The sequence below is a fragment of the Cervus elaphus genome, chromosome 3 (assembly GCF_910594005.1).
Source record: "Cervus elaphus chromosome 3, mCerEla1.1, whole genome shotgun sequence".
Taxonomy (NCBI): domain Eukaryota; kingdom Metazoa; phylum Chordata; class Mammalia; order Artiodactyla; family Cervidae; genus Cervus; species Cervus elaphus.
The window spans coordinates 7,189,476-7,215,735 of NC_057817.1; the positions used below are offsets into that span (position 1 = coordinate 7,189,476).

The 26,260-nt window shown below is 36.3% G+C and overlaps 1 protein-coding gene and 1 long non-coding RNA gene across 8 annotated transcripts in view; one reads left to right on the forward strand and one right to left on the reverse strand.

Moving 5' to 3' along the window:
- Positions 1-26,260, forward strand: part of LOC122679353 — a 29,135-nt gene that overhangs the window by 715 nt on the left and 2,160 nt on the right. For both annotated transcript variants that reach the window (XR_006336370.1, XR_006336369.1), the window contains exon 2: positions 10,101-10,218. This is a non-coding gene — a long non-coding RNA (uncharacterized LOC122679353). The remainder of the gene's footprint in view (positions 1-10,100; positions 10,219-26,260) is intronic.
- Positions 4,349-26,260, reverse strand: part of OSBPL8 (oxysterol binding protein like 8) — a 162,243-nt gene continuing 140,331 nt past the window's right edge. For all 6 annotated transcript variants that reach the window (XM_043879911.1, XM_043879902.1, XM_043879935.1 and 3 more), the window contains 9 exons: positions 24,910-25,008; positions 21,796-21,893; positions 19,455-19,544; positions 17,928-18,064; positions 15,737-15,922; positions 15,304-15,391; positions 12,467-12,572; positions 10,646-10,748; positions 4,349-8,492 (listed from right to left, as the gene is read on the reverse strand). In XM_043879911.1, the coding sequence (XP_043735846.1) occupies positions 8,360-8,492; positions 10,646-10,748; positions 12,467-12,572; positions 15,304-15,391; positions 15,737-15,922; positions 17,928-18,064; positions 19,455-19,544; positions 21,796-21,893; positions 24,910-25,008 (1,040 nt within the window). In that variant the 3' untranslated portion in view covers positions 4,349-8,359. The remainder of the gene's footprint in view (positions 8,493-10,645; positions 10,749-12,466; positions 12,573-15,303; positions 15,392-15,736; positions 15,923-17,927; positions 18,065-19,454; positions 19,545-21,795; positions 21,894-24,909; positions 25,009-26,260) is intronic.

Below are 26,260 nucleotides of genomic sequence, written 5' to 3' on the forward strand. Positions count from 1 at the left end.
CATTGTAGAAGAAAAAATGGTGATATGTAAAAAAAAGTTTTGAGTGCGACATTGGACAGTGTTTAGAAAGCTGTGGGATTTTTTTTGTTTGTTTGTTTTCGGCGCGAGGTGTCATACGTACTAAGCACTCAACAAATACAACGTCTCAACAAATGACTGTCACTTGTCACTGGTATTCAGTTCAGTTCAGTCGCTCAGTCGTGTCCGACTGTTTGCGACCCCATGAATCGCAGCAGGCCAGGCCTCTCTGTCCATCACCAACTCCTGGAGTTTACTCAAACTCATGTCCATCGAGTTGGTGATGCCATCCAGCCATCTCATCCTCTGTTGTCCCCTTCTCCTGCCCCCAATCCCTCCCAGCATCAGGGTCTCCAGTGTAGGGACCCACTATTTCCACAAGAAAGGGATATTTTGTAAGGTTCAAAAGAATTATCAACCCAATACAACTATGAGAGTTCGGTCAACATCAGTAAAATTACCTTATAGGTATTTCATTGAGCTTCAACAGGGAGGGGCTGTTTTCCCTAGCCTTTACTCCTAGTATAGGACAGGAGACACCTGTAAGCCCTCCCATTCTCCACAGTAAGACAAAACCAACTTGCTCTTAGCCAGAAGCAACTGAGGGAAGCAAATACAGGTTTGGAGGATGATGGAGGAAAACTAGAGGAATGATTTCTTGTAACGTATGTGATGTTGATGTTGACTCAGTTGGAACTAACAGATAATTTGTTGGGGGGAAAACATTTTCATGTGAGTTTTGATATATGCTTATGTCAGACTTTATTTTTTTGGGCTCCAGAATCACTACAGATGGTGATTGCAGCCATGAAATTAAAAGATGCTTACTCCTTGGAAGGAATGTTATGACCAACCTAGATAGCATATTAAAAAGCAAAGACATTACTTTGCCAACAAAGGTCCATCTAGTCAAAGCTATGGTTTTTCCAGTGGTCATGTATGAATGTGACAGTTGGACTGTGAAGAAAGCTGAGCGCTGAAAAATTGATGCTTTTCAACTGTGGTGTTGGAGAAGACTCTTGAGAGTCCCTTGGACTGCAAGGAGATCCAACCAGTCCATCCTAAAGGAGATCAGTCCTGGGTGTTCATTGGAAGGACTGATGCTGAAGCTGAAACTCCAGTACTTTGGCCACCTCATGTGAAGAGTTGACTCATTGGAAAAGACCCTGATGCTGGGAGGGATCGGGAGCAGGAGGAGGAGGGGACGACAGAGGATGAGATGGCTGGATGGCATCACCGACTCAATGGGCTTGAGTTTGAGTCAACTCCGGGAGTTGGTGATGGACAGGGAGGCCTGGCGTGCTGCAATTCATGGGGTCGCAAAGAGTCAGACAAGACTGAGTGACTGAATTGAACTGAACTGAACTATGTTAGCAAGCCATTCAATATCATGGTAATCCAAGTCTATGCCCTGACCAGTAATGCTGAAGAAGCTGAAGTTGAACAGTTCTAAAAAGACCTACAAGACCTTTTAGAACTAATACCCAGAAAAGATGTCCTTTTCATTATAGGGGACTGGAATACAAAAGTAGGAAGGCAAGAAACACCTGGAGTAACAGGCAGATTTGGCCTTGGAGTACAGAATGAGCAAGGCAAAGGCTAATAGAGTTCTGCCAAGAGACTGCACTGGTCCTAACAAACCCCTCTTCCAACAACACAAGAGAAGACTCTACACATGGACATCACCAAATGGCCAACACCAAAATCAGATTGATTATACTCTTTGCAGTCAAAGATGGAGAAGCTCTATACAGTCAGCCAAAACAAGACCGGGAGCTGACTGTGGCTCAGATCATGAACTCCTTATTGCCGAATTCAGACTTAAATTGAAGAAAGTAGGGAAAACCACTAGACCATTCAGGTATGACTTAAATCTCTTACAATTATACAGTGGAAGTGAGAAATAGATTTAAGGGACTAGATCTGATAGAGAGCCTGATGAACTATGGACGGAGGTTTGTGACACTGTACAGGGGACAGGGATCAAGGCCATCCCCAAGAAGAAGAAATGCAAGAAGCCAAAATGGCTGTCTGAGGAGACCTTACAAATAGCTGTGAAAAGAAGAGAAGTGAAAAGCAAAGGAGAAAAGGAAAGATATGTCCATTTGAATGCAGAATTCCAAAGAATAGCAAAGAGAGATAAGAAAGCCTTCCTCAGCTATCAATGCAAAGAAACAGAGGAAAACAGAATGGGAAAGACTAGAGATCTCTTCAAGAAAATTAGAGATACCAAGGGAACATTTCATGCAAAGATGGGCTCAATAAAGGACAGAAATGGTATGGACCTAACAGAAGCAGAAGATATTAAGAAGAGGTGGCAAGAATACACAGAAGAACTGTACAAAACAGATCTTCATGACACAGATAATCACGATGGTGTGATCACTCACCTAAAGCCAGACATCCTGGAATGTGAAGTCAAGTGGGCCTTAGGAAGCATCACTATGAACAAAGCTAGTGGAGGTGATGGAATTCCAGCTGAGCTATTTCAAATCCTAAAAGATGGTGCTCTGTAAGTGCTGCACTCAATATGCCAGCAAATTTGGAAAACTCAGCAGTGGCCACAGGAATGGAAAATGTCAGTTTTCATTCCAATCCCAAAGAAAGGCAATGCAAAAGAATGCTCAAACTACTGCACAATTTGCACTCATCTCACACACTAGTAAAGTAATGCTCAAAATTCTCCAAGCCAGACTTCCTCAATATGTGAGCCGTGAACTTCCAGATGTTCAGACTGGTTTTAGAAAAGGCAGAGGAACCAGAGATCAAATTGCCAACATCCGCTGGATCATCAAAAAAAAAGTTCCAGAAAAACATCTATTTTTGCTTTATTTACTATGCTAAAGCCTTCGACTGTGTGGATCACAATAAACTGTGGGGAATTCTGAAAGAGATGGGAATATCAGACCACCTGAGCTGCCTCTTGAGAAATCTGTATGCAGGTCAGGAAGCAACAGTTAGAACTGGACATGGAACACCAGACTGGTTCCAAATAGGAAAAGGAGTATGTCAAGGCTGTATATTGTGACCCTGTTTATTTAACTTATATGCAGAGTACATCACGAAACGTTGTGCTGGATGAAGCACAAGCTGCAATCAGGATTGCCGGGAGAAAGATCAATAACCTGATATGCAGATGACACCACCCTTATGGCAGAAATTGAAGAAGAATTAAAGAGCCTCTTGATGAAAGCAAAAGAGGAGAGTGAAAAACTTGGCTTAAAGCTCATCATTCAGAAAACAAAGATCATGGCATCCAGTCCCATCACTTCATGACAAATAGATGGGGAAACAGTGCAAAGTGGCTGACTTTATTTTGGGGGGCTCCAAAATCACTGCAGATGATGACTGCAGCCATGAAATTAAAAGACTCTTACTCCTTAGAAGGAAAGTTATGACCAACCTAGATAGCATATTAAAAAGCAGAGACATTACTTTGCCAACAAAGGTCCGTCTAGTCAAGGCTATGGTTTTTCCAGTGGTCATGTATGGATGTGAGAGTTGGACTATGAAGAAAGCTGAGCGCTGAAATGTTGATGTTTTTGAACTGTGGTGTTGGAGAAGACTCTTGAGAGTCCGTTGGACTGCAAGGAGAACCAGTCCATCATAAAGGAGATCAGTCCTGGGTGTTCATTGGAAGGACTGATGCTGAAGCTGAAACTCCAGTACTTTGGCCACCTGATTCAAAGAGATGACTCATTTGAAAAGACCCTGATGCTGGGAAAGATTGAAGGCAGGATAAGGGGACGACAGAGGATGAGATGGTTGGATGGCATCACCAACTCAATGGACATGGGTTTGGGTGGACTCCGGAAGTTGGTGATGGACAGGGAGGCCTGGTGTGCTGTGGTCCATGGGGTTGCAAAGAGTCGGACACGACTGAGCGACTGAACTGAACTGAAGGATAGCAAGGTTTTTTTCCTTATCCATCACAAAGGTGCTACTTGATTTGAGCAATGGATTATTACAAACATTTAAAAGTAAAGTGCTTCGATCAGAGTTCTATTTAAGTGTACAGTGGAAAGAGAATGGACGTTGAAGCCAGACATGGATTCAAACTTGGGCTTGCTATCACTATTAGTATGTAGCTTTCAGAATTATTTAACTTCTCTGAGCCTCTTCATCTCTCAAATCTAAATTCCACTTATTTGAAGGTTATGGGTATTCATGAAGAATGAATGTAAAACATCATGTAAAGCATACATTAGAGACCCTAGCTGTTAAATCCCTTCACCATCCTTCACAACTACCCCCCAAATGACTTAAGTAAAAACTTAATACTAAGTAATTTTGTCACCATGTTATAATCAAAGTCATTTGATCAGTTTGCTCTTTTTAAAAATTTTATTCAGAATTCCTACTTGAAGTTAGCATCACTTTACAGATTATTAGAAAAATTCTTTTGTCTCTGCAAACATTTATAATAGGTTAGGAGTAACAGATTAGAAATGTAATACATTACAAAACAGTTGCCTATGACTATCTGTACATTTACTATGCACCTTAAGGAAAAGAAATTGACAGTGTGCTGTACTTACACTGCAGATAACATACTTTTATTCTGTTTTACAAAACTGACCAGTGTTTGAATTTATAAATGATCATTAAACAGGATATTTAACTTAGATGTATAGTTAACATGCTAAAAAGTAAAAAATTACAACTGAAGTTGTGTGGCTCATCAGTTCAAATATTTCATGGCATTTTTTCTTTAAATTTATTATTTTAATTCTCAAATAATTTTTCATGATAAATTCAGAAAGAAAATTTTCTAAATATTTTAGAAAGTATATTCACATTCATTTTGTCACGGGTTTCTTGTGGCTCTTCTAAATATGTTAATCACATTAAGGAGACACTGGTCCTATACAATTTTAACAGTCTATCTTCAATTAAAACTGTAACAAAACAAACAGCATGTTAAGAGTAACAGAAAGTAAATTAAATATACTAAATTCACACTATAGGTAAACAAAATAAAACCAAATTACATAACAGTGGCAAGTTATACAGGTTAAAGAATCTCTTTTTCCACATAGTCAACAAATAAGATAGAAGTTCAAATGTAAACTTAGTGATCTGTGTGGGATTCCTCCCCTCTCAGCTATGGTTCAAATTGGAAAATTTGGTATAAATGCTAATTTTAATATTTCTGTGCATTTAACATAATTCAAAATAATCTTCAGCGTCATGTATGGCTCATCAAATGTCATTATCACTGTATGTCAAACAAAAAAACCCCAAATATATTCATTGTTCACTAGAAACGTGAAACACTGGAAAAAATGGAATTTTATACATTTGTTTTCTTAAAATATTTGACCAAGATATTCTTCAAAAAGGTAAAACTGCCTTCTCCACATAATTTTGTGTATATATGGCACAAGCTGACACCCTAAAACAGGAATTCCATCGAAAAGGCACTGTTTAACAATACTCAGAATAATCCGACAATTCTACTTCAGTGATGTCTGAAAGTGAAGAATATATTTGAGATGGGTAAATGGACAAACCCTTATAAAAGTACAGCATTACTGTTTAAATATACTAAGCTATATAAAAGGAAATAAAGTGACACAGAGAAATGACCCTTTTATGACAAGCCTATAAATACTTTGAATCATATTACAGTGCTGTAACACAAAAATGACAAAAAATTATTTTCTTAAAGGCACAAAAGTGTGAATACTAAATGAGAGTTGTATTTTACAAGGCCAACTTTTTCAATGGAATGGTAACAAAAATTACACTGTATCTTTATAAGTAATACAAAAAAAGTAGTGATATGAAATACAAATGAAATATCTACTGTTGAAACTTACTTATATCACACACCCTATTTATTGTCTTTTCTTGGGCCAGCTCCATCTCATTAAATGGTAGATAACTGAAGGCATAGTATATTTAATAACTAAAACAAAAATGCACATGTCAATAACTATTACTTATTTAAATTTTCCAGTGAAAAAATAAAATTTTTGATCAAATAAAAAAAAAAAAAACTGGTTATAGGTCTTAAATCCTAGAAACCATCATGAGACTCTCAGATAACTGGGAACTGTAAATCACAATTTTTATGAGTCCATGTGTGAAGGAAGATTAATCTCAGGTGGAAAACATTCAAAGTCAATTACATATATGGCGAAATACAAAGTTCATTATGTGTTCTAAAGGATTCACATACTAAGCCTAGTGCAAGAACCGATATAAAACTAAGCCACCAACTCCTGAGTTTTGTGTTCAGTTCACAGAAAGGAACTCACATAACTAACAGCGTGAGACTATTAGACACATGCTTTTAGTGTGTAAGAAACAGCATGAGTAACCCTGCTCTTTCTCATGAAATAGTTTTTGACTCCTGGGATAATAAGAACCCATAACGTTTACCCTAACAAGAAAGTTTTAAAAATAAAGAAAACAACTCCCTCTCTAGTCTTAGAGGATAACCATACAAATAAAACACTAAGACCAAATGAGAGTATCATACAAGTAGACAAGCCTAAAGCCCCAAAAGGGAGTTACCAACAAAAAAACGTCAGTTTTCAGGGTTTAAAGATGAAATTATTTTTGCAATTAGCCAATCAACGTATATAAATTAATTCTAATTTAAGCCATAAAAAAGGATCAAGTTGTACAATATATACAAAATATATATTAATGAATAAGCAGTTGAGCATAATATTGGTAACAGTGAGTACAAAAATGATATCAACAAGTATGAAATACAAACAAAAACCCCACCTGTTCTAGCGTCGTCATACCTATGCTTATACTGGGTATAGGTATATCTTATTTATGTATAATCTATTTAAAAAACATTTCTAAGGAGACTAAAGATCATTCTATTGGTCAGGAGGAACAAAGCAGGCTCTTCCTACCATTTCCAGTTCTCAGTAATTGAGTAATCATTCCTTTATTATATAATTATCATGGCATAAACATTTGATTATTACTTTACTCGTGTCTCACAGTCTCTTCTTAGTCAAGGGCAAATGTAGCCAGAGCAATTATTTCCTCTCTGACCTTCATTTTCATTTCAAAATCTACTTTTGGAATTCTAAGATACATAAAGTAAAAATATTAAACTGAAAAAAAAATTTAGGGAAAATGTTTGCCTGAGCCTGAACAAAAGGAACCTTGAGGAACTGTGGTTTTGCCACAAACTGCAGTTACTGAGAGCAGAGGAGAACAGAGAATTAAACTTCGGAACTTGATGCTCTTCTCAGATGCTCAACTTATTGCACATTTTAAAGAAACCAATTTTAAAATGCATAATTACCACCACACTAAGTGTCTTTTCTTATCACTCTTCTCTTATTTGGCTTTTGAAGTAAAATATTGGTTTTATATATATATGTATATTTTTCTATTCTACTGTTTCACTGAACACACCAGAATCTAAATGAAAACTAAAGAAAGGTTTTCATAATGAAAAATCATGATTATCAGCATTTTATATGCCCTACAAACATCTCTAGAATTTAGCCTATGTTACTGGACCAACTGAGTTTAAGAAAATAAGAAAAAAGGACAGCAATCAAGTTTGACCACACTTTTTTCCAGCAAGTGCTTAAGTGGGTATTATATACGTACAATAAGAAAGATAGAATCAATAGATCCAAGTAGCTGCATACCAGTTTTCTGCTGTTGATATACACATATATATATTTATACTTTTATCTATAAATATTAAATTCTAGGGATTAAAAAAATCTTGTGTAAACTTTTGAAAAAAGCAATTTGCCACTTTGTCTCAATTTGACCACACATTTTTTTTTTGTTTGTTTTCTGTTTGTAAGAAGACAGGTGAGCTGAATACTTTGGAAATGATTTTTTTTTAACAGTACAGTGTGTTGGACTATTTATCCCTATTATCCCATTATTTCCCATCTGTAATTCCTTACTGACAAAAGTTTTGTGCCTGTTTTATGAAGAAAATAGATTGTTACATATTTAAGATTGATAGCATTTTTGTTATGACTGACATTAATGCTATATATTTCATTACATGAACATACCATAGACTACAAAGATTACTGTAAGGTATATATAAGACACAATTGTGTATACATGTGGATTTATTATACTCACATGTAGACACATTCTGACAAAAGCTAGAAACGTTCTGGCACTTAACACACAGTTCACTTTAATAATCAAATAGAATAGCTCTTGTTTCAGGTTAAGGATAAAAGGTATGAAAAGTCAACACTTCTACATTTATTTCTAAGGTTTTCAGTTTTAGAAATAGTGATGTTTTAATAAAGACCAAACCAACTTCAACATTGGTCCCAGGCCAAATCTGATCATTCCAGTTCATTAACTCAATTGTAAAGGACTTCTACTTAAACATGAAGTTTATTATGACTTGAAGCAAAATCAGGAGAAAAATGATGATGTAGTCTTTTTGTTGAAGAAAATAATCCGTGGCAGGTGTGCTTGAAATTAAATGATTTCGAAGAGCCATAATATTTCTACAAAAATAAGCAACAATAAATGTAATAATTATTTATGAAAAATGATAGCAGAGAAATCACAATTTGCTATATGGCCACATAATTCAACTGTATAAAGTTCAAACAGTTACCACACCCTGACCAGGGAGCTGACTATGCTATGTGGAACCACCAGTAGGTTTTGCCTGAATCTGTACTGTACACTGTACCAAATGAATGACTTAATGCTCTGTGTTAAGCATGGCTTCCCTGATGACTCAGTGGGTAAAAAGTCTGTCTGCAATACAGGAGACACGGGAGACGCAGGTTTGATCCCTGGGTCGGGAAGACGTCCTGGAGAAGGAAATGGCAACCCATCCTAGTATTCTTGCGTGAGAAATCCCATGGACAGAGGAGCCAGGTGGGCTACAGTGCAAAGGATTACAAAGAGTTGGACATGACTGAGTGACTAAGCATGTCAAGCATAATTTTTAAAGTTTGCAGACTTTAAAATATTGCCTCTCAGTTGGTCCACTAAGGTTCTTTTATCTTTTTTTTTTAGGGAGACAAAGGTAGAGATGGAGAAAAATCCTTTATTTATCAGGAAAAAAACAAATTTTATGATATTTCTAACTTAAAGAATGCTCTGTAAGCATTTCATATGCTAACAAAAATAAAATGTTAATTAAGTCACAATACAAGCTTACATTATCCTCATGCAACTCTAAATACTTTGCCTAAAACAAGCTGATTAGTGAAGATATTTTCTTTTTATGACTTCTTTTAAAGTGTTTTCCCAGTATAGAAAAAAGGAGGCAAAATGAACAAGTAGGCGCATTAATTTATAAATATAATTAAATTAGGAAATGTGATCACTTTATATAAGGACTGATGATACCAAGGTGCAGAAGACATGCTCCCTGCTCTAGAAGAGCTCACAGTCCAGTTGGGGTGGGGTGGGAGAAGGTGAACAGACACACAGTTAGCACAACTCTGTAGTATAGTAAGCACTCAGAAAGACTCATGGGAACCACACAAGCCAGGTGGGAGAGTTAGAAACTCTGGGGGCGGAGGGGATGAGTGATCAGAAATGTTACCAAAAGGGTAGCATTTGAATTATATTCTGAAGGATAAACAGGGATTTTCTTGAAGGGTAGGGCAGTTTAAAAAGTGGATTCACTGTGGGTAAAGATCCAAAGACAAAAGTGTTAATTCACTCAGTCATGTCCAACTCTTTGCAACCCCATGGACTGTAGCCCACAAGGTTCCTCTGTCCATGGAATTCTCTGGGCAAGAATACTAGAGTGGGTTGCCATTCCCTTCTCCAGGGGATCTTCCCAACTCGGGGATCAAACCCAGGTCTCCTGCATTGCAGGAAGCTTCTTTACCGTCTGAACCACTAGGGAAGCCCCTATATGAAAGGGCACACTATATTCTGGAGATGTGGGAAGTTTCACAGGACCAGAGCACGGGGTCAGTGTAGAGGAATGGCAGGAGATGAGGCTGAAAACAGCAACTAAATATAAGTGGTAAAATCACCAAGAATAGAATGAGTATCTTTAAAAAATCCTCCAGAACAGCTAGCACTGAGTGCTGAATACACAAAAGCAGGTTGGCTAATATAAAAAATTTTAACGTCTGTTACAGCAATGGGATATAACCAATCTGAACTTGTGCTGGCCTGAGTGACAGAGCAGGAGAGGAACCTTCCCTTACAAGGAACTGCCCCAGGGTTTACGACCTTTCGGTGCTGGATCATGGGGAGGTGAGTGTGGGGGAATGCAAAGGGAACACTCAAAAGGTCTCACCCACTGTTATCAAAGTATTTCGATATTTCAACAATTGGTGTATTCCAATTAAAAATAGCCATGTACAAAGAACTGTGGCAGCCTTGACTTTCTCAAAAACCATCCCACGTCCACATTTAACTCAGCTACATTCCTAGTATGCTACAGCAGTCGGATGAGATTCCAATTCTAGCCTCGCAGATGAGACAAAACAACCTCCCTCTCTCCCCCAGTACTTTAGTGCCAAAGGAATTTCCCATGTTTCCGTAATCCAATGTTAGAAGCCAGGGTTCTAGTTTAGCTTAGCAATGTTATAAAAGTGTAAAGTGTGCATATGACTTCCTATGTAACAGGATTTTTAACTCCTCTAGACTCAAATGAATAGTCACTGTCAGTATAGATTACCTTTTAATTTCTTCCTGTGTTTGTTTAATAGATTCAATTGAAGTTTGAATGTCTCCCAGTTCTATCCCTTTCTTTCTTCTTGAACTTGGTTTTACTGATTGAGCTAAAAAGACATTGAGAATAAACACAGTGAAAATAGTGGAAATATTTAATTATAAACAATTTACATTTCAGATTAATGATTCTCATGTAATAAAAATTTTCCTAGACATTATTTTTATGGTTTAGAGACTAACATACTACTCCTAATACTTGGGATTTTTGAAGTTTCAATCATATTTCAAAACTAGAACACTTCAGATATATTAAAAGTAACCATAAAGTAGTTAAATTTTGGGTTGAATGAGTTTTATTTTTTAGCCAATTAAAATGGACAAAAATATTTCTTTAAAAATACATATATTAATTTGGGGAAGGTGTTACTCTTCTATCTCTTGCCTACTTGTATACATATGAAGAAGTCAGCTTTTTCGGCTCCCTTTTCAGCTTTTTAAAATTAATTGTTAATGTTATCTTTATTCCCTTTAGTCACCTAAATTTTAAAACTTTTCTGTTGGTTTTAGTATCTCTTCTACAAATTTTTATTGTCAACCAACAAAGTGTATGGTATTTTTTTAATCCCTTCTTGTATCCATTTCTTCCTTTCCATTTTTGTTCAGATCTTAATCTCTCTCCAGGTCTCAGCTATCTCATTTGTAAACTTGGGATAATAATACTACTCAAACTTACATGGTTGTAGTAATGTGTGTTTAAACCCCCGGTTTGGCCATGTTAGCTACTGATACATTGTAGGTAATACAGTGGAGCGGATAAGACAATGAATTAAGGAGCCAGAATATCTGCATATATAACACACACACACTGCCTTGCAGGGTATATGACCTTGGGCAGGTTAACCTCTGCCTCAGTTTCCTTTACTGTGAAATGGGAACAACAGCATAAACAATATTCTCCTTTTGAGCACAATGGTACCATGTGACTCCTGCTTTTAGAAAAACTTGATTCATTTTACTCCTCTTTTATCTTGTCCACTCACCTGCATCCCTCAAGCCTAGACTGCTATAATCCATTAAAAACTCTAGTAATTCACGAGGGTTCCTTTCCTCTAAGAACCTTTCCTCAAACTGAATTCAGCTCCCTTTCCTTTAAACTCTTTTTACTATTTGTTATTTACTGATTTCTTAGCATTTACCATTTCTTCATCTCTAGTATTACCTCTGTAAAACTAAGTTCCCCAGCTTAGTGTAAGCTTAGTAAAGACTATGGCTTTAAAAAAACTTTATTTTCTCATAACGTCTCAGACATTACCTTAATCTTTGATTACATCTCAGTGTAGTTCAAGACAGCTTGTAAATTATGTGACTTAGAAATGGTACACTAGTTAATTTAGTTCATAATTTTGATATAGTTATATTTCTACTTGTCTGTGATTTCTAGACACCACAGTAATTTATTATGAGAATGAAAAACTTCTGAAGCATGGAACTGAACCCAAAACTCAAGAAATGGTGCCTGTGCTGAATCTAGGAAACCATTAACAATTTTCCACACGCTAACAAGGCATAGGAGCTACTTCTACTGTGTGGTTCTTGACTTGCATGCTTCCCCTTTTTTCCTTTCGACGACTTTACCCTGTGGCCTGGTTTTAAACTTTATCTATAATCTAAAAAAGCTTTTCTTGCACATCATCCCTATCCCTACCAAAACTTACAAATCTTCTTGAGTTAATATGAAAAACCATTTTCATATATCACAGTACAGTAATAGCCTTTTAAAAACTCAGACTCTTTATAATCAGTAGTCTGCAGTAAGTACTTTTACCTTCACTCCCAGACGAGTCCTGGACATCAGGCTCTGGAGAGGAATAGCCTTTTGCCACTTTCTTCTGTTGCCTGGCTGGCTTATGTTTCATTTTGGGGACACTCACCTAAAAACAGAAAATCACGTTATTACGTGAATTTGTGCTGAATTTTGTAACTAAAGATCAATGTTGTACAACTGTCAAAACTGTTCATGGGCACAATACTTAGAAATAAAAACAAATATGAAAAATTAAAACTTAACAAGATGTGATACACTTATTCAAAATATTTAAAATGTTAATAGGAAATATTAATTTGGCACAAACATTAAAGCGTGTAAGAAAATATATAGTGAAGTGGTTTCCTCCCCACTGTTGATTCATATACACCCAGTTTCTCCCTCACTAAAAAGATACTCAATGCTATTAGTCTGTGTATCTTTCAAGAGATATTTTTATGCACACACAAATATGAATACAGATACCCTACTTTTCTAACTGCACAGTTAGTACATCTGGTACAATTAGAAAAGTGCACTGCCATTTCCTACCAGGGACCTTCCCAACCCACGGACTCAACCCACGTCTCCTGCGTCTCCTGCATTGGCAGGCAGCCTCTTTGCCACTAGCGCCACCTGGGAAGCCCATGTTAGTACCTCTAGTTGAATGTTAATTTAACAGTGCTACTTTAAGATCATACCTGTTTCCAACAATACAAACATTCTCACCGAATGATGTTGGGTTTCCAATAAAATTATTTACCTAAAAGTTTTAATAATACCTGGATAATGTAGAAAGCATCTTACAATAAATGGAAATGATATTATTGTCATGCAGAGCATAATTTAAACTTACTGTAAATATCTGAGTAAATGTACAAAATTCAAAAGTGTATTTAACCATCAATTAGGACTAAATTTGCCTTAGAATAAAAAATGCAAGAGAAGAAATTAGCAATAGAAGGGCAAGGTAATTTATATGCTTAGAAAACACAGAATCAATGGTCTTAAGTCTTTATTCTTATCTGTTTAATGTTCTAAATAGGAATTATCCCCAGTTAACCATGCCTTGAAATAATTTTGCAAATCTTAGTCATAGGCTTCAAATTGAAATTTGTATAATTTTATTACAGAGAATAAATAACAAGCCAGGTTCTAGATTCAGCCTACACTGTGCCCTCATACTTTAAATCATGGAAACCTAAAATATATTTATAACATTTAGAATCTAAATCCACACTCTTAGAGACGTAGGTCAAACAGTAGTTCAAGAGATTGACATGGCCTGATGCCAAGATAAGGAGATTGATAAGGCCTGGTGAGAAGTTACTTAAAATGAGACAGGGAGTCAGTAATCTAACTCTCAGTAGAAAAAGATTTAATGTGATCAGTAAACTCTATTGCTAGGAAATATAGATGCCTTATATGTCACTATATGATAGTGTTGTTAAAGGAAGAAACAAAATTTAAAATTTTTAAAAAATTCTAAATTGTGATAATATGTATATATGTATACACACACCTATATACACACACACATAAATTTTTTTTTTTGCCATTTTAACCATTTTAGGTGTACAATTCAGTTGTATTAAGTGCATTCATAATATTCTGCAACCAATACCACTACTTCCAAAACACACTCATTATTCCAAAGAGAAACTCTGTGACAAGCAGTAACTCCCTATTCTCTCCTCCCTTCAGTCCCTAGTAACCTCTAAACTTTCTATCAATTTGCTTATTAGATATCTTATGTAAGTACAACCAAACAGTATCAATCCTTTTGTGTTCATTTATTTCACTTAGCATGTTATTTTCAAAGTTAATTCATGATGCAGCATGTAACGGAACTTCATGCCTTTTTAAAATGGCTGAACAACATCCTGTTGTAAACATACACCACATTTTGCTTGTCCGTCTGCTGATGGATGCTTGAATTGTTTCTGCCTTTGGCTCTTGAGAATAATGCCACAGTGAACGCTGATGTGCAAGCGTGTGTCTGACTCTGTTCTCGATTCTTCTTCAGTAGAACTGCTGGCTTAGACAGCAATTCTATGTTATGCTTTTTGAAGAACCACCAACTCATGCTCCAAGCAGCTGCACCACTTTATATGCCTACCAGCAATATATGAGGGTTTCAATTTCTCCACATCCTCTCAACATGTATTTTGTATTTTTAAAATTATTATCATTCTAGTAGGTGTGTAGTGGTAACTAACCTCCTTCTAGTTTGGATTTGCATTTCCCTTACGACTAATGATGCTGAGCATCTTTTCATGTTTGTTGGACATCTGTCTATCTTCTTTGGAGAAATGTCTATTCAAGTCCTTTGTTCATTTTCTACTTGGAATGTTTGTTTTGGTTAAGTAAGGAGTTCTATATGTACCCTAGGTATTAAACTCCTACGAGATCAATTACTGCAAATATTCTCTGTTGTCTTTCACTTTGATAATATTCTTTGATGCACAAAAGTATTTTGATGAAGTTCAATGTTATCTATTTCTTCTTGTTGTTCCTCATGCCTTTAATGTCATTGTGTGTGTGTGTGTGTGTGTGTATTGCTTAATTTAAAAACTATTCATATTAACAATAAAAAAGAATACAGGGCCAAATAAAAGATTATGAAGATTTACTCCTTTTTTCTTCTAAGAGTTTTATAATTTTAGCTCTTATTTTAGGTTGTGAATCCATTTAGAGTTAGTTTTTGCGTATGGTTTGAGGTAGGGGATCCAACTTCATTCTTTTACATGTGGAAATCCAGAACTATTTATTAAGACAAAGAAGCAAAGAAAGGGCGGGAGAACTAAGGGAGGCTGTTCCTCCAGGACTGGCCGTCTAGTGACTTTTTTAGTACATACCATTGGAGTGCGATGTCTCACTTTGGTCTGGATAACACCATCTTTTTCATACTGTATCATATCATTAAGTGGGTCCCATGGTCGAGTACTACATAAATGAAAAAAACACCATTTGCTTAATGACTAAGCAAAACACTCAAAAACTTTCAGAAACTTTCTATGATTAGATTTTCAATGGTAATGATAAACTTAGCCATAAAACTAAGCTCTGTCATATCTAATCTTCTGATCCTCAGCTTATTTTATAGGCTAACTATTATCACAGAGTCAAATTTATAATGAACATCAAGGGTAAAATCTCATACTTTGTGTGTGTGTGCCTGTGTGTATGTATCGCTTAATTTAAAAACTATTCATACTAACAATAAAAAACCTAGAAATGAAGGCAAAAAACTATGAGATATTATTTGTAACATACTTTTTAATTACTTACTCTGCAAACTTGTAATGCCATTCCCCTGTAAGTGAGTCAAGTTCAAATAACTTGCAAGTCCACTCTTCATTTTTTGTTTTCCGCTCTCTGGCAGCTTGTCTTTGAGCTTCTTCTAAAACATACTTTTCTTGAGTAGCTTCTGTTTGGTCTTTGGCATTTATGGCTCGAGTTACCCGCTGCCAGAGTCTAATTTATGTGCAAAAATAACATTGAGAAAACAACAGAAAATCAAATCTACATGGAGTAGGTTTGAGTCCCCTTGAGAAGAAATGATGCCCATGTGGGTTTTTGGCTTTGACAAAGCTAAAGCTCAGATGCTTAGAAACAAGTCAAGATATAAAAAGTAATGCCTTAAATACAGCAAGACAGTGGAGACCAGTTTTTTTTCTTGGCAACAGAAATTTATTACACGGGTTCTTAAATAGGTGGAAATGACTGGTGCTGGCCCATGAGGACAGAACTCGGGTGAAGGCTCAACAATCTACATTTTTAACAAGCTCCCCAGATGATTCCTGCACATGCTGATTAACATCCACGGGCCTCAAAGATACAAAAGTGTAATGTCATGTTTCTCAACCTTGGATGCAGGATTTGTCAGGGAATTTAAAAAATCAGAATCTACGGGAGTGGGCCCAAGTACTGTTTTCGTAATGTTTCCCAAGTTATTTTAATGTGCAGCCAGTGTTGAGAATCACTGACTTAACAGAAAAGACTACTTTTCTATTAGAAGTAAAATATTTTCCCTACTAAAGTTTAGTTTTATATTAGATACATAAAAATATATCTATATTCTACCCATCTGGCAAGACAGTATGTTGGGACTGAAAGAATAAAGGTTACAGAATCAGATAATCCTAGATTTGCCACCTCTTGGCTGGGGAACTTACAGTTACTTATCTTGTCTAAAACTCATTTTCCCCATCTTAAAAATATGTTAAATTATATCCATGTCTTAAAAATAGTTGTATGCCTTGGCAAAGTTTCACTCTTGATGGAGAGCATCATGTGGTTATAGTAAAACAGAATTTTTTCTTTTAATGTGAAAATTTTTTTAAGTTGTTCTTGAATTTGTTACAGTACTGCTTCTGCTTTATTTACTTATTTATTTTTTGGGCCATGAGGCATGTGGGACCTTAGTTCTCTAACCAGGGATCAAACCCACTCCCTCTGCACTGGAAGGTAAAGTCTTAACCACTGGACTGCCAGGGAAGTCCCCTGAAACAGAATTTTTAGAACATGACAAACCCAGTTTTAGAGTATAGAAGGAAAGTGCATGTAGACTTGAATCCTCATGAGGATGATGTGTGCGCAGAAACTCATACTGAGAACTCAACTGCATAATGTATATAAAGTACCTAGTAGACTGTCTTTTACACAGCAGCCCCCTTCTCCTAACACAAAGAAAGGAATAGAAGAATACAAATGAGCAATATGTAAACAATATTTTTGATGTACTTCCCTAGTGGCTCAGACAGTAAAGAAACTGCCTGCAATGTAGGAGACCTGGGTTCAATCCCTGGGTTGGGAAGATCCCCTGAAGAAGGGAATGGCAACCCACTCCTGTAAAGTATATGAGATCGAGCAAGAATTTCATGATTTAAGAACAGAAATCATGGCCTTAATTAGTCCCCAACTAATATAAGTCCTCTAGAAGCTGCATATCCAATGCTGTAATTTTTGTATTTTAGAAAATAAAATAAAAGTAGATTTTGTCCTGCTCCCTCCACCTAGAGTTCCACATGCCTAACCCGGGTCAGAAAACTGCTGCCGGATAAAAACCAAGAATCATTAGTCCCATATGGTTCTGTCTTTTTAGTTCCCTGATCAGGGATTGAACCTGTGCCCCTTGCTCTGGGAGCGAGGAGTGTTAACCACTGGACTGAAAGAAAAGACCTAGTCCCATAATTTTATGCAAGCAAAAAAAAGTTTGTTATTTTTTAAATAGGTCCTGGAGCAGATAAGAAGAGAAAGGAAAAAAATAGGAAGTTTTAATCTAGAGCCGAAGAGCAGCATGATTTGTATTGTAATTATTTGATATTCACATACACCAAAACAAAAATCCTGTAACATCCCACAAATAGTAAACTACTCTGCTGAATTCAAATAGAAAAAAGTGATCACACTGTTGAGGGGTTAAAAAAAAATTACTCTTTGGGTTCTCATGAAGTTAACTGAAAAATGGTATACTTACTTCTCTGATTCAAAGTCTCCCTGCTCTTCAAATTTCACAGTGTGCCTTATTAATCTCCACTGCTTAATGTCTGGTGTTGGATTCCAGAAAACCTCTGAATTATCTGTCTTTTTGTCAGTAATGAAAACTTCACTATCCTATATTTAAAGATATTAAAAATTAATGTAGAGAATTGTCTTTGTCTTTATTTAAAAGGGAATTATATAGTTCAGTAATAACCATTTCTTCTTGACACTTAATCCCAGTAAAAAACACTTAATCTGCTTGACACTTGGGCTCTCTCGACTCAAGACTGCCCTCTATCCATGCTGCAGGATCTTAAGCAATAACAACTCAGTAAACATAAGAGACTTAACTCATATATTTAATAGGAACTCCTCCTTTAAAACAAACCAATAAAACAACACTCAAATAAAAAAGATTTCTAAAACAAATATAACAAGTACTTTTCTAAAAGCCCCAAATCTCTTGTTATGAAAACGTTAAGATTAAATATGTAATACTTGTCCTTTAAAAGTCTGGTTGAATAGACAGAAAGTTCGTGAGTTTTCACAAGTTTCACTTAATACTCTGAATCGTCCAAGCAGAGCAGTGTTTGCCACAGTTACTGTAGACCAGTATGAGATGCTGTAGACCATCTGCGTATTCAATATATGTAGAAAAAGCTAAGAGTGTTTCTTAGCATTAAAAATCTGAGCACAATCTCATAAATTTCATTTTTTAAAAAAAAGAGTTCTATCTTTTTCCCAAAAGATATTCAGATAGAAGAAAATTCTAAAAATAACAGAGCATTGTGACCTCTTAGTTGAGTTTCTAGGTCCATCTTCATTTTAACATCATATTTCCCATCATTTTCTGATTATAATGGGAAAAAAGCCTATACAAGAGTTAACAGCGAGAATGCATTTGGCACTAGCATGACATGATCTTTTTTTTTATTAATTTAATAAGCTCCTCTCAGAAAAATTACATAAATGTGAATTTAGGTCATCAGAGAAGTAAATAAAGCCACTGCTCTCAAAAAACACTGTATCTTTTCCAAGCTCCTCAGAAGAAACTAGAACTCTTCCTGGAAACGCCTCTTCTGGTGAGAGGCAGTATACCGCGATGTGTAAGCACAGCCTTGGAACCAGAGTGTCTAGGCTGGGAATCTTACTTCACCACTCTGAACAAATTATTTAAATTCTCTGGGCTTCAGTGTCCTCCTCTGTAAAATGGGGACAAAATAATAACACTCACCTCATAGGATCACTATATTAAATGAGTTAACATAAGTAACATTTTTAAACAATGCACTCCATAATAAGTGATATAAAAGTGTCAGCTATTTTTATTGATTTAAGGTTTTAAAAAGCTCAAATATTAAACTAAATATTACTGATAACAGCAATACCAAAATATTTAAGTTGAAGCTTATGTTGAATAGTCATGCTCTTAGAAATGGAATAAGTGAACTTATAAAATCTGATGTTTAATTTTTTCCCACTGAATAAATTTTTTGTAAAGCTAAAATATGAAAATACTTACCCAGTGTCCTTCCAGAGTAGCTAGTACTTCTTTTCCCAGTTTTAGTTTACCTGATATTTGATTAACACAATCACTACTACCTAGAAATGGCTTTTAAAGGAAAAAATGAAGAAACATTTTACTTTTAACATATTTACATACAATGTAGACCAAAAAAAAAAACAACCGAAAAAGTAACTGTTTAACTATACAGTGCTGTTGAGGCACAAATGGTGAAATACTGACTCAAATTTTAGTCAGAAATGTTCAGTAAAAATTTTAAATTTATTGCTGTGAAAAAACAGATAAAAGCAGACTATATAGGTCCAAGTCTTTTTAACTGTGGTCTTGGAGAAGACTCTGGAGAGACCCTTGGACTGCAAGGAGATCCAACCAGTCCATCCTAAAGGAGATCAGTCCTGGGTGTTCACTGGAAGGAGTGATGTTGAAGCTGAAACTCCAGTACTTTGGCCACCTCATGCGAAGAGCTGACTCACTGGAAAAGACCCTGATGCTGGGAGGGATTGGGGGCAGGAGGAGAAGGGGACAAAAGAGGATGAGATGGCTGGATGGCATCACCGACTCGATGGACATGGGTGTGAGCAAAGCCTGGCGTGCTGGGATTCACGGGGTCACAAAGAGTCGGACACAACTGAGCGACTGACCTGAAACAGGCTAAGAAAGCTAACACTGAAATAACTGGCTCGTGTCTTGGGCTCTCTCGACTCAAGACTGCCCTCTATCCATGCTGCAGGATCTTAAGCAATAACAACTCAGTAAACATAAGAGACTTAACTCATATATTTAATAGGAACTCCTCCTTTAAAACAAACCAATAAAACAACACTCAAATAAAAAAACTTCTGAAATTCAATTAGAAGAAATATAATTTGAGTCACTATATTGCCTTACTGATGTTTGTCCTCACTGACAAAATTTTGATGCTCTAATCTAATCCTTAAAGATGTCATAAATTACTTAAGACCTCTTCAGTCATGATTTTCAGTATCGTTTGCTAAGAAGGGAAAAAATCAAAGGGCACTGCATCAGATAATACTTAAATAGATCTTTTTTATTAGAGCAAAGCTGCTGACCTGCTGGATATCAACATAGCTGATACTTAGAACTAATATTTGGTTGTAAGCATTAAATAATTCATAGAAATATTTTTATCTAAAAATAATGCTGTGCTACATCAACAAATGATACTGTGAAAAGATCTTAAACTTCCCTTCCATGCTGAGGCAGACAGAATTTTCCAAAGATTACCTCAACTATATCTCCCCTTTCCCCTTCAGCCCATATGCTCTTCCTCAATGAGAGCCTGGCATCCTCTCACTGAGAAGTGGGCTCTATATCCCTTCCCCTTGCATTTAGGTGGGTTTGTAATTCTTCAACTAGTAGAGAATGGTGGAAATGATGTACTTTTATTTCTGAGGCTAGGTCATGGACAGCAACGCATCTTCTGCCTTGCTTACAAGGACACCCGTACTTGGAATCCTGAGCCAAGCAGAAGTCTATATTAAAGTCCCCTTGATGTGAGGAAGACAAGACCACATGCTCAGATCTGCACTCCCAGTCCTTCATTCACTTCAACATTACTTACATGTCATCAGTCATGTAAATGATGAGCTGTCAGATGTGTCCAGCCCCCACCTGCTAAGTCTCTCACAGCCTGTGTAACTGTTGCCCCAGGCATAATGCAGCAGAGACAAGCCATCTCCAACATGCCCTGTCCAAATTCCTGGCCCACAGAACCACTAAGAAACAGACATAGTTGTTTCTAGGCTTACAAATTTCAGAATATGTTAAGTCAGAAATAATAAGTAATACAACTGCTTTAATGTACACAGCTATAGCTCAAGCTGATACATACTTCTTTTCAGATATATACTTTTTGGTATTCTGTAAAGCAATGCTTCAATTTACTAAGAAATTTCCATTCATTCTCTTCTTTTTAAATTTCCTATGGACTTCCCTGATAGCTCAGTTGGTAAAGAATCTGCCTGCAATGCAGGAGACCCCAGTTTGAATCCTGGGTTGGGAAGATCCCCTGGAGAAGGGATAGACTATCCACTCCAGTATCCTAGCCTGTAGAATTCCATGGACTGTATATTCCATGGGGTTGCAAAGAGACAGACATGACTGAACGACTTTCGCTCACTCGCAAGAGTTTCATTAACTAAAATTAAAAACAAGAAAATCACGGCTTTCTATTGATTTGAATCTTCCAAGGCTGCCTTTTCATGAATTCTGTTCTTATATTTAGTTTTCAATTAGGAACAAAGTTGTGCTCTTTATTGAGTATTTATAGCACAGCTCCTCTTTAACGAGGTGATACCTCCTATCATTCTCTACTAACCTTTAGTTTGAATTCAAGTAATGCACTGTACCCAGTTTTTTGACATGTAATACTGACTGTTCCACCAAGCTCCAGGGTCATTGTGCCATAAAGAATTCCTAAAGGAAAAAAAAACAATTTTGACAAAAGTTTGAAGAGAGAGACACTGGCTTATCACAAGCAAACCTTTCTAATTTAATCTCCTTCTAGTAGAAATTGATAATTCAAGAGGATTCTATCCTATCCAATAACAATTTATAATACACACACAAAGTTGGTTCTGAAGGATTTAAAAAGATAACAGTTGATCCACATTATCTGAAGATTCTACATTTGCAACTTATACTCTCACTAAAATACCTTTCTTTTTTTTAAGCTGTACCATGCAGCATGTAGGATCTTAGTTTCCAGTTCCCCCACTAAGGATCAAACCCACGCCCCCTGTAGTGAAAGTCAAAGTCCTAACCAGGGAATTCCCTATTTTCACCAAATTAAGTTAGTAGTCTCCACCCAGAGCATTTCTGTATTCATTCATGGGTGTGTGCAGAGTGGTGAAATGTCTGAGCTGTCCAGCGCGCACACTGAAGCTGAAGTCAACGAGGCGAGACGCTGACTTCCGGTCTCATTGCTCACGCAGAGTCTTTTATGCTGTATATTCAGTGCACATTTTTGTGCTTTTTGTTGGTGATTTTACTATTCACAATGCCCCCAAAGGCGGTGCTAAAGTGCTATCTGGTGTTCCTAAGCACAGGAGACTGTGATGTCCCTTACAGGGAAAATGCATGGGTTAAAGCTTGGTTTAGGCATGAGTTATAGTGCTGCAGGCTGTTAATTCAATGTTAATGAATCAAAAATATATGCCATGAGAAAGACAGCAATCCTTGTCTGGAAAGAATCTGCCTGCAATGCGGGAAACCTGGGTTTGATCCCCTGGAGGAGCGCATAGCTCCACTCCAGTACTCTTGCCTGGAGGATCCCCATGGACAGAGGAGCCTGGCGGGCCTCAGGGCAGGGGGTCGCACACAACTGAGCGACTAAGCACACACATAAAGACAAAGTTATGTTTTGACTGGGTGACGAAAATACGGTGACAGAAGGCTCATGAGAACCTCACCGGGCATCTCCTCTAGGAGCAACAGTTTGGTATTCGTTAATCCAGCATTATGGTGACATTATAAAAAGTAAGTACTGCGAACAATAATCAACTGTGTCAGAAAAATTTAAAAATCTCCCCATTTTGGCACTTGACTAAAAGTTGGGGAAATTCCGAGTTTGATGAGTTAAACAGGCTGTGTGTGTGTGTATAGTCTTGGACTAACTTCTTTTTTCCCCCATATTCATCATTTCCATAGCTTGTATATTTTTACCATGTATGCACAGAAACTATATAAGCTCATTTTGCATACAGTTATACTATACAGATCGTTCTTCAATTTGATTTTTTAAACAACATTTCAGATAGAACTTTTAAAAACTTAAAACTTTTCATACAGTTTTAAAAGATTATTTTCCATTTACAGTATCACAAACTCTTGGTCATATTCCCCGTGCTGTAGACACATCCCTGAGCCGACCTTACACCCAACAGCCTGTGCCCTCTACTTCTCTGCTGTCAAAATCCACTCCCAACCGGTAACCACTAGTTTCTGCTCTGTATCTGCCAATCTGCTTCCTGTTTTGTTACATTCACTAGTTTGTTGTATTTTTTAGATTCCATGTATAAGTGATACACTGTATTTGTCCTTTTCTATCTGACTTTACTTCTTAGCATAATGCCTTCCAAGCTGGACTAAACTCCCACGGCAGTCTTTAATATGCAAATACACAATGCTAATTTTCAAGAGAGGAACAGACTATGCAATGTTTCCAAGTTATTTGACTATGGCATTCTTGCTTTATAAAATAATTTGAGACTACTCATTTGGGGAACACATCTTAGAAAATATACAAAGGTAGAAAATAATAATTTCCTCATTCACAAGAGGCTATAATTTCCTCTTTTTTCCCTGCCATATAAACAGTGCTATGAAAAGTTTTTCCCTGTTGCTATTTAGGTCTGGCATCAGGTATTTACCTACATAAAATATCATTTTACTTATTCCAAAATTTTAAAAATATATTTCTCAATTCACGATTTCAAATGTTTCACTTCATGCTTGTTTCAAGAACCACACATGAAGCTCTAGGAATCACCCAGCCTGAGGCCACAAGCTGGCGCTCTCGTACCTAGTACAGAGAGACTCATGGCATAATGGCTGGGCTCCAATAGCCTAGCGCTTGGTCTCAGCATGCTTACTGACTAGCTGGTCTGCCTTTAGGTAAGATTCCTAACCCAAGTTTTTCATCTGTGAAATGAGGCCATATTAAGTAATTTCTATGTTTTCATGAATCAGTTCCTAAAATAGAGGATAATTACCCTAAAAAGCTATTTTTAAGAAATGGGTTGGAAAGGATGGTATAGATAATGATGGAGCAGAGTGTTTAAGATGATGCCATATAGAACTGCACACAGATTGCAGAACTTTAGCTAACCTCTTTCTGCCTCATTTTGCTTGTCCATCAAAGATAATACTACCTAATTTATAGGCTCCTGGAATGACTAGATGAGTTTATAAATGTAGAGTTCACAGAATAGTTGAGTGCCTGTCCTATCCTGATAGTTGCTATTTAATATCTTTATCTGTACACTAAATAATGGGAGAAAAGCATAATACGTTAATTTTTAAGAAATTGCCAAATAAGGATGAGAAAAAATTTTAAGGAGCCTGTTACAGTGAAAAGCAGTAAATTAACATTTAAGGAATGGGTAATGGTACAAAAAAATGAAAATCACTTTCAAGGATTCTGAAATAATAGTCAGCCTCATCAAATTCTACAACTTGCAGATAAGGCAAATGAAATTCCATTATTATAAATTAGTCTCTGCCAAACTAATATACATGTTACAGAAAGTCCACTGTGGTGAATTAATTCACTATAGAAGTATTCAGCAGATGATAACAATGATCTTACATATCTGTAAATCAAACAGATAGGCCAAGAAACTCCATCAATCTCAAAACATAACAAATTAGTCAAATACATTTACTTAAAAAGAAGATTCAGGGGAATCTAGCAAGTATAGAAAATACTCACCTTTACAATGAGCATATGGCATGGTCATTACATAATCTTCACCTCTATTCAAGAAAGTTAACCGTGCTTCTCCTTCTAATATTGCAGATAGTGAGTTTCCTGAAATAAATATTGCTTATTAAATTTCACAGAAAATAATTTAACCATTCCAAAACAAACAAAACATATTGAGGACATCTATCAGATATCTACAGTAGAAAAGGGTGCTTAGAGGGAAATTTACAACTTAAATTAGAAAAAAAGAAAAATTCAATCAGTTATCTGACTTTTTACCTTATGAAATTAGAAAAAGAACTAGTTAAATTCCAAGTAGGTAGAAGAAAGGAAATAAGGAAGACATCAGTGTATAAAGTGGACAGATAATTCAGAAAATTAGGGAAGCCAAGAATTGATACAGACAGACCAAAATAAAGAACACAAATCAGGAATAAGATGAGCAGAATCACTACAGAGCCTGCAGACACCGAGAGGAAGATAAGAGAATGCTACGGGTAGTTTTACGACAATGAATCTGAGATCCCCCTCTCTGGCTCTTTGCCTTTTCGGGTTCCTGTTCTCTGTCTAGTGGCCATGGTTTCTCCAAATTTAGTGTTTGGTTCCCCAGGCTGGAAAGGTTGCAATGTTTCTACCAGTTTACCCTGTTAACCATACATAACCTGAAGCTGAGAAGCAAGGATTCATTCTGTGTGATTTCTGTTCTATGACTGTGGACTTCCCACTGAATTTGCCTGCAGCTGCTCTCTCTTTAATACCTTCAGGCGGCTGCTTTTGGTATTAGGGCCAGATGTACAGAGGAGAAGGATGGTCCAGGAGGGCTTCATTCAGACATTGTTGTCCATATACATTTTTAACACAGTAAAACCACACAGATCTTCTGTATCCAACTGTATACATGTGTTGGCATATCATTAAATCATTTACTTTTTATTACATAGTATTCATAGCCATATTATATCTTAAAATAACTGAATGTTTCCTTATTTTAAAGGAAATATGTATTCTTCATGGGCAAGTTGAAAAATCCAAAGATAATTATCCATAATTCTATAATTCAGGTTAATCATGAAATCTTGATTTTTTTCCTAAACATGAATGCATGTTTACTTTTACTTTAAAAACATGAATACTTTTAAAGTAGAGGTGACTCAGAGCATAAATGTGTTCTGCTTTTCATTTAACATTGTATCATCAGCTATTTCAGATTATAGTGTACATTACAATTATCTGAGGAGATTATAAAAATGTATATTCTTGAGCCCAGTGATTTTGATTTGGTAAGTCAAGACTGGGGTTCAGAATTCCAAAATCTTAACTCACATTCTGATTATGAAATTGACGGTTCATACATACT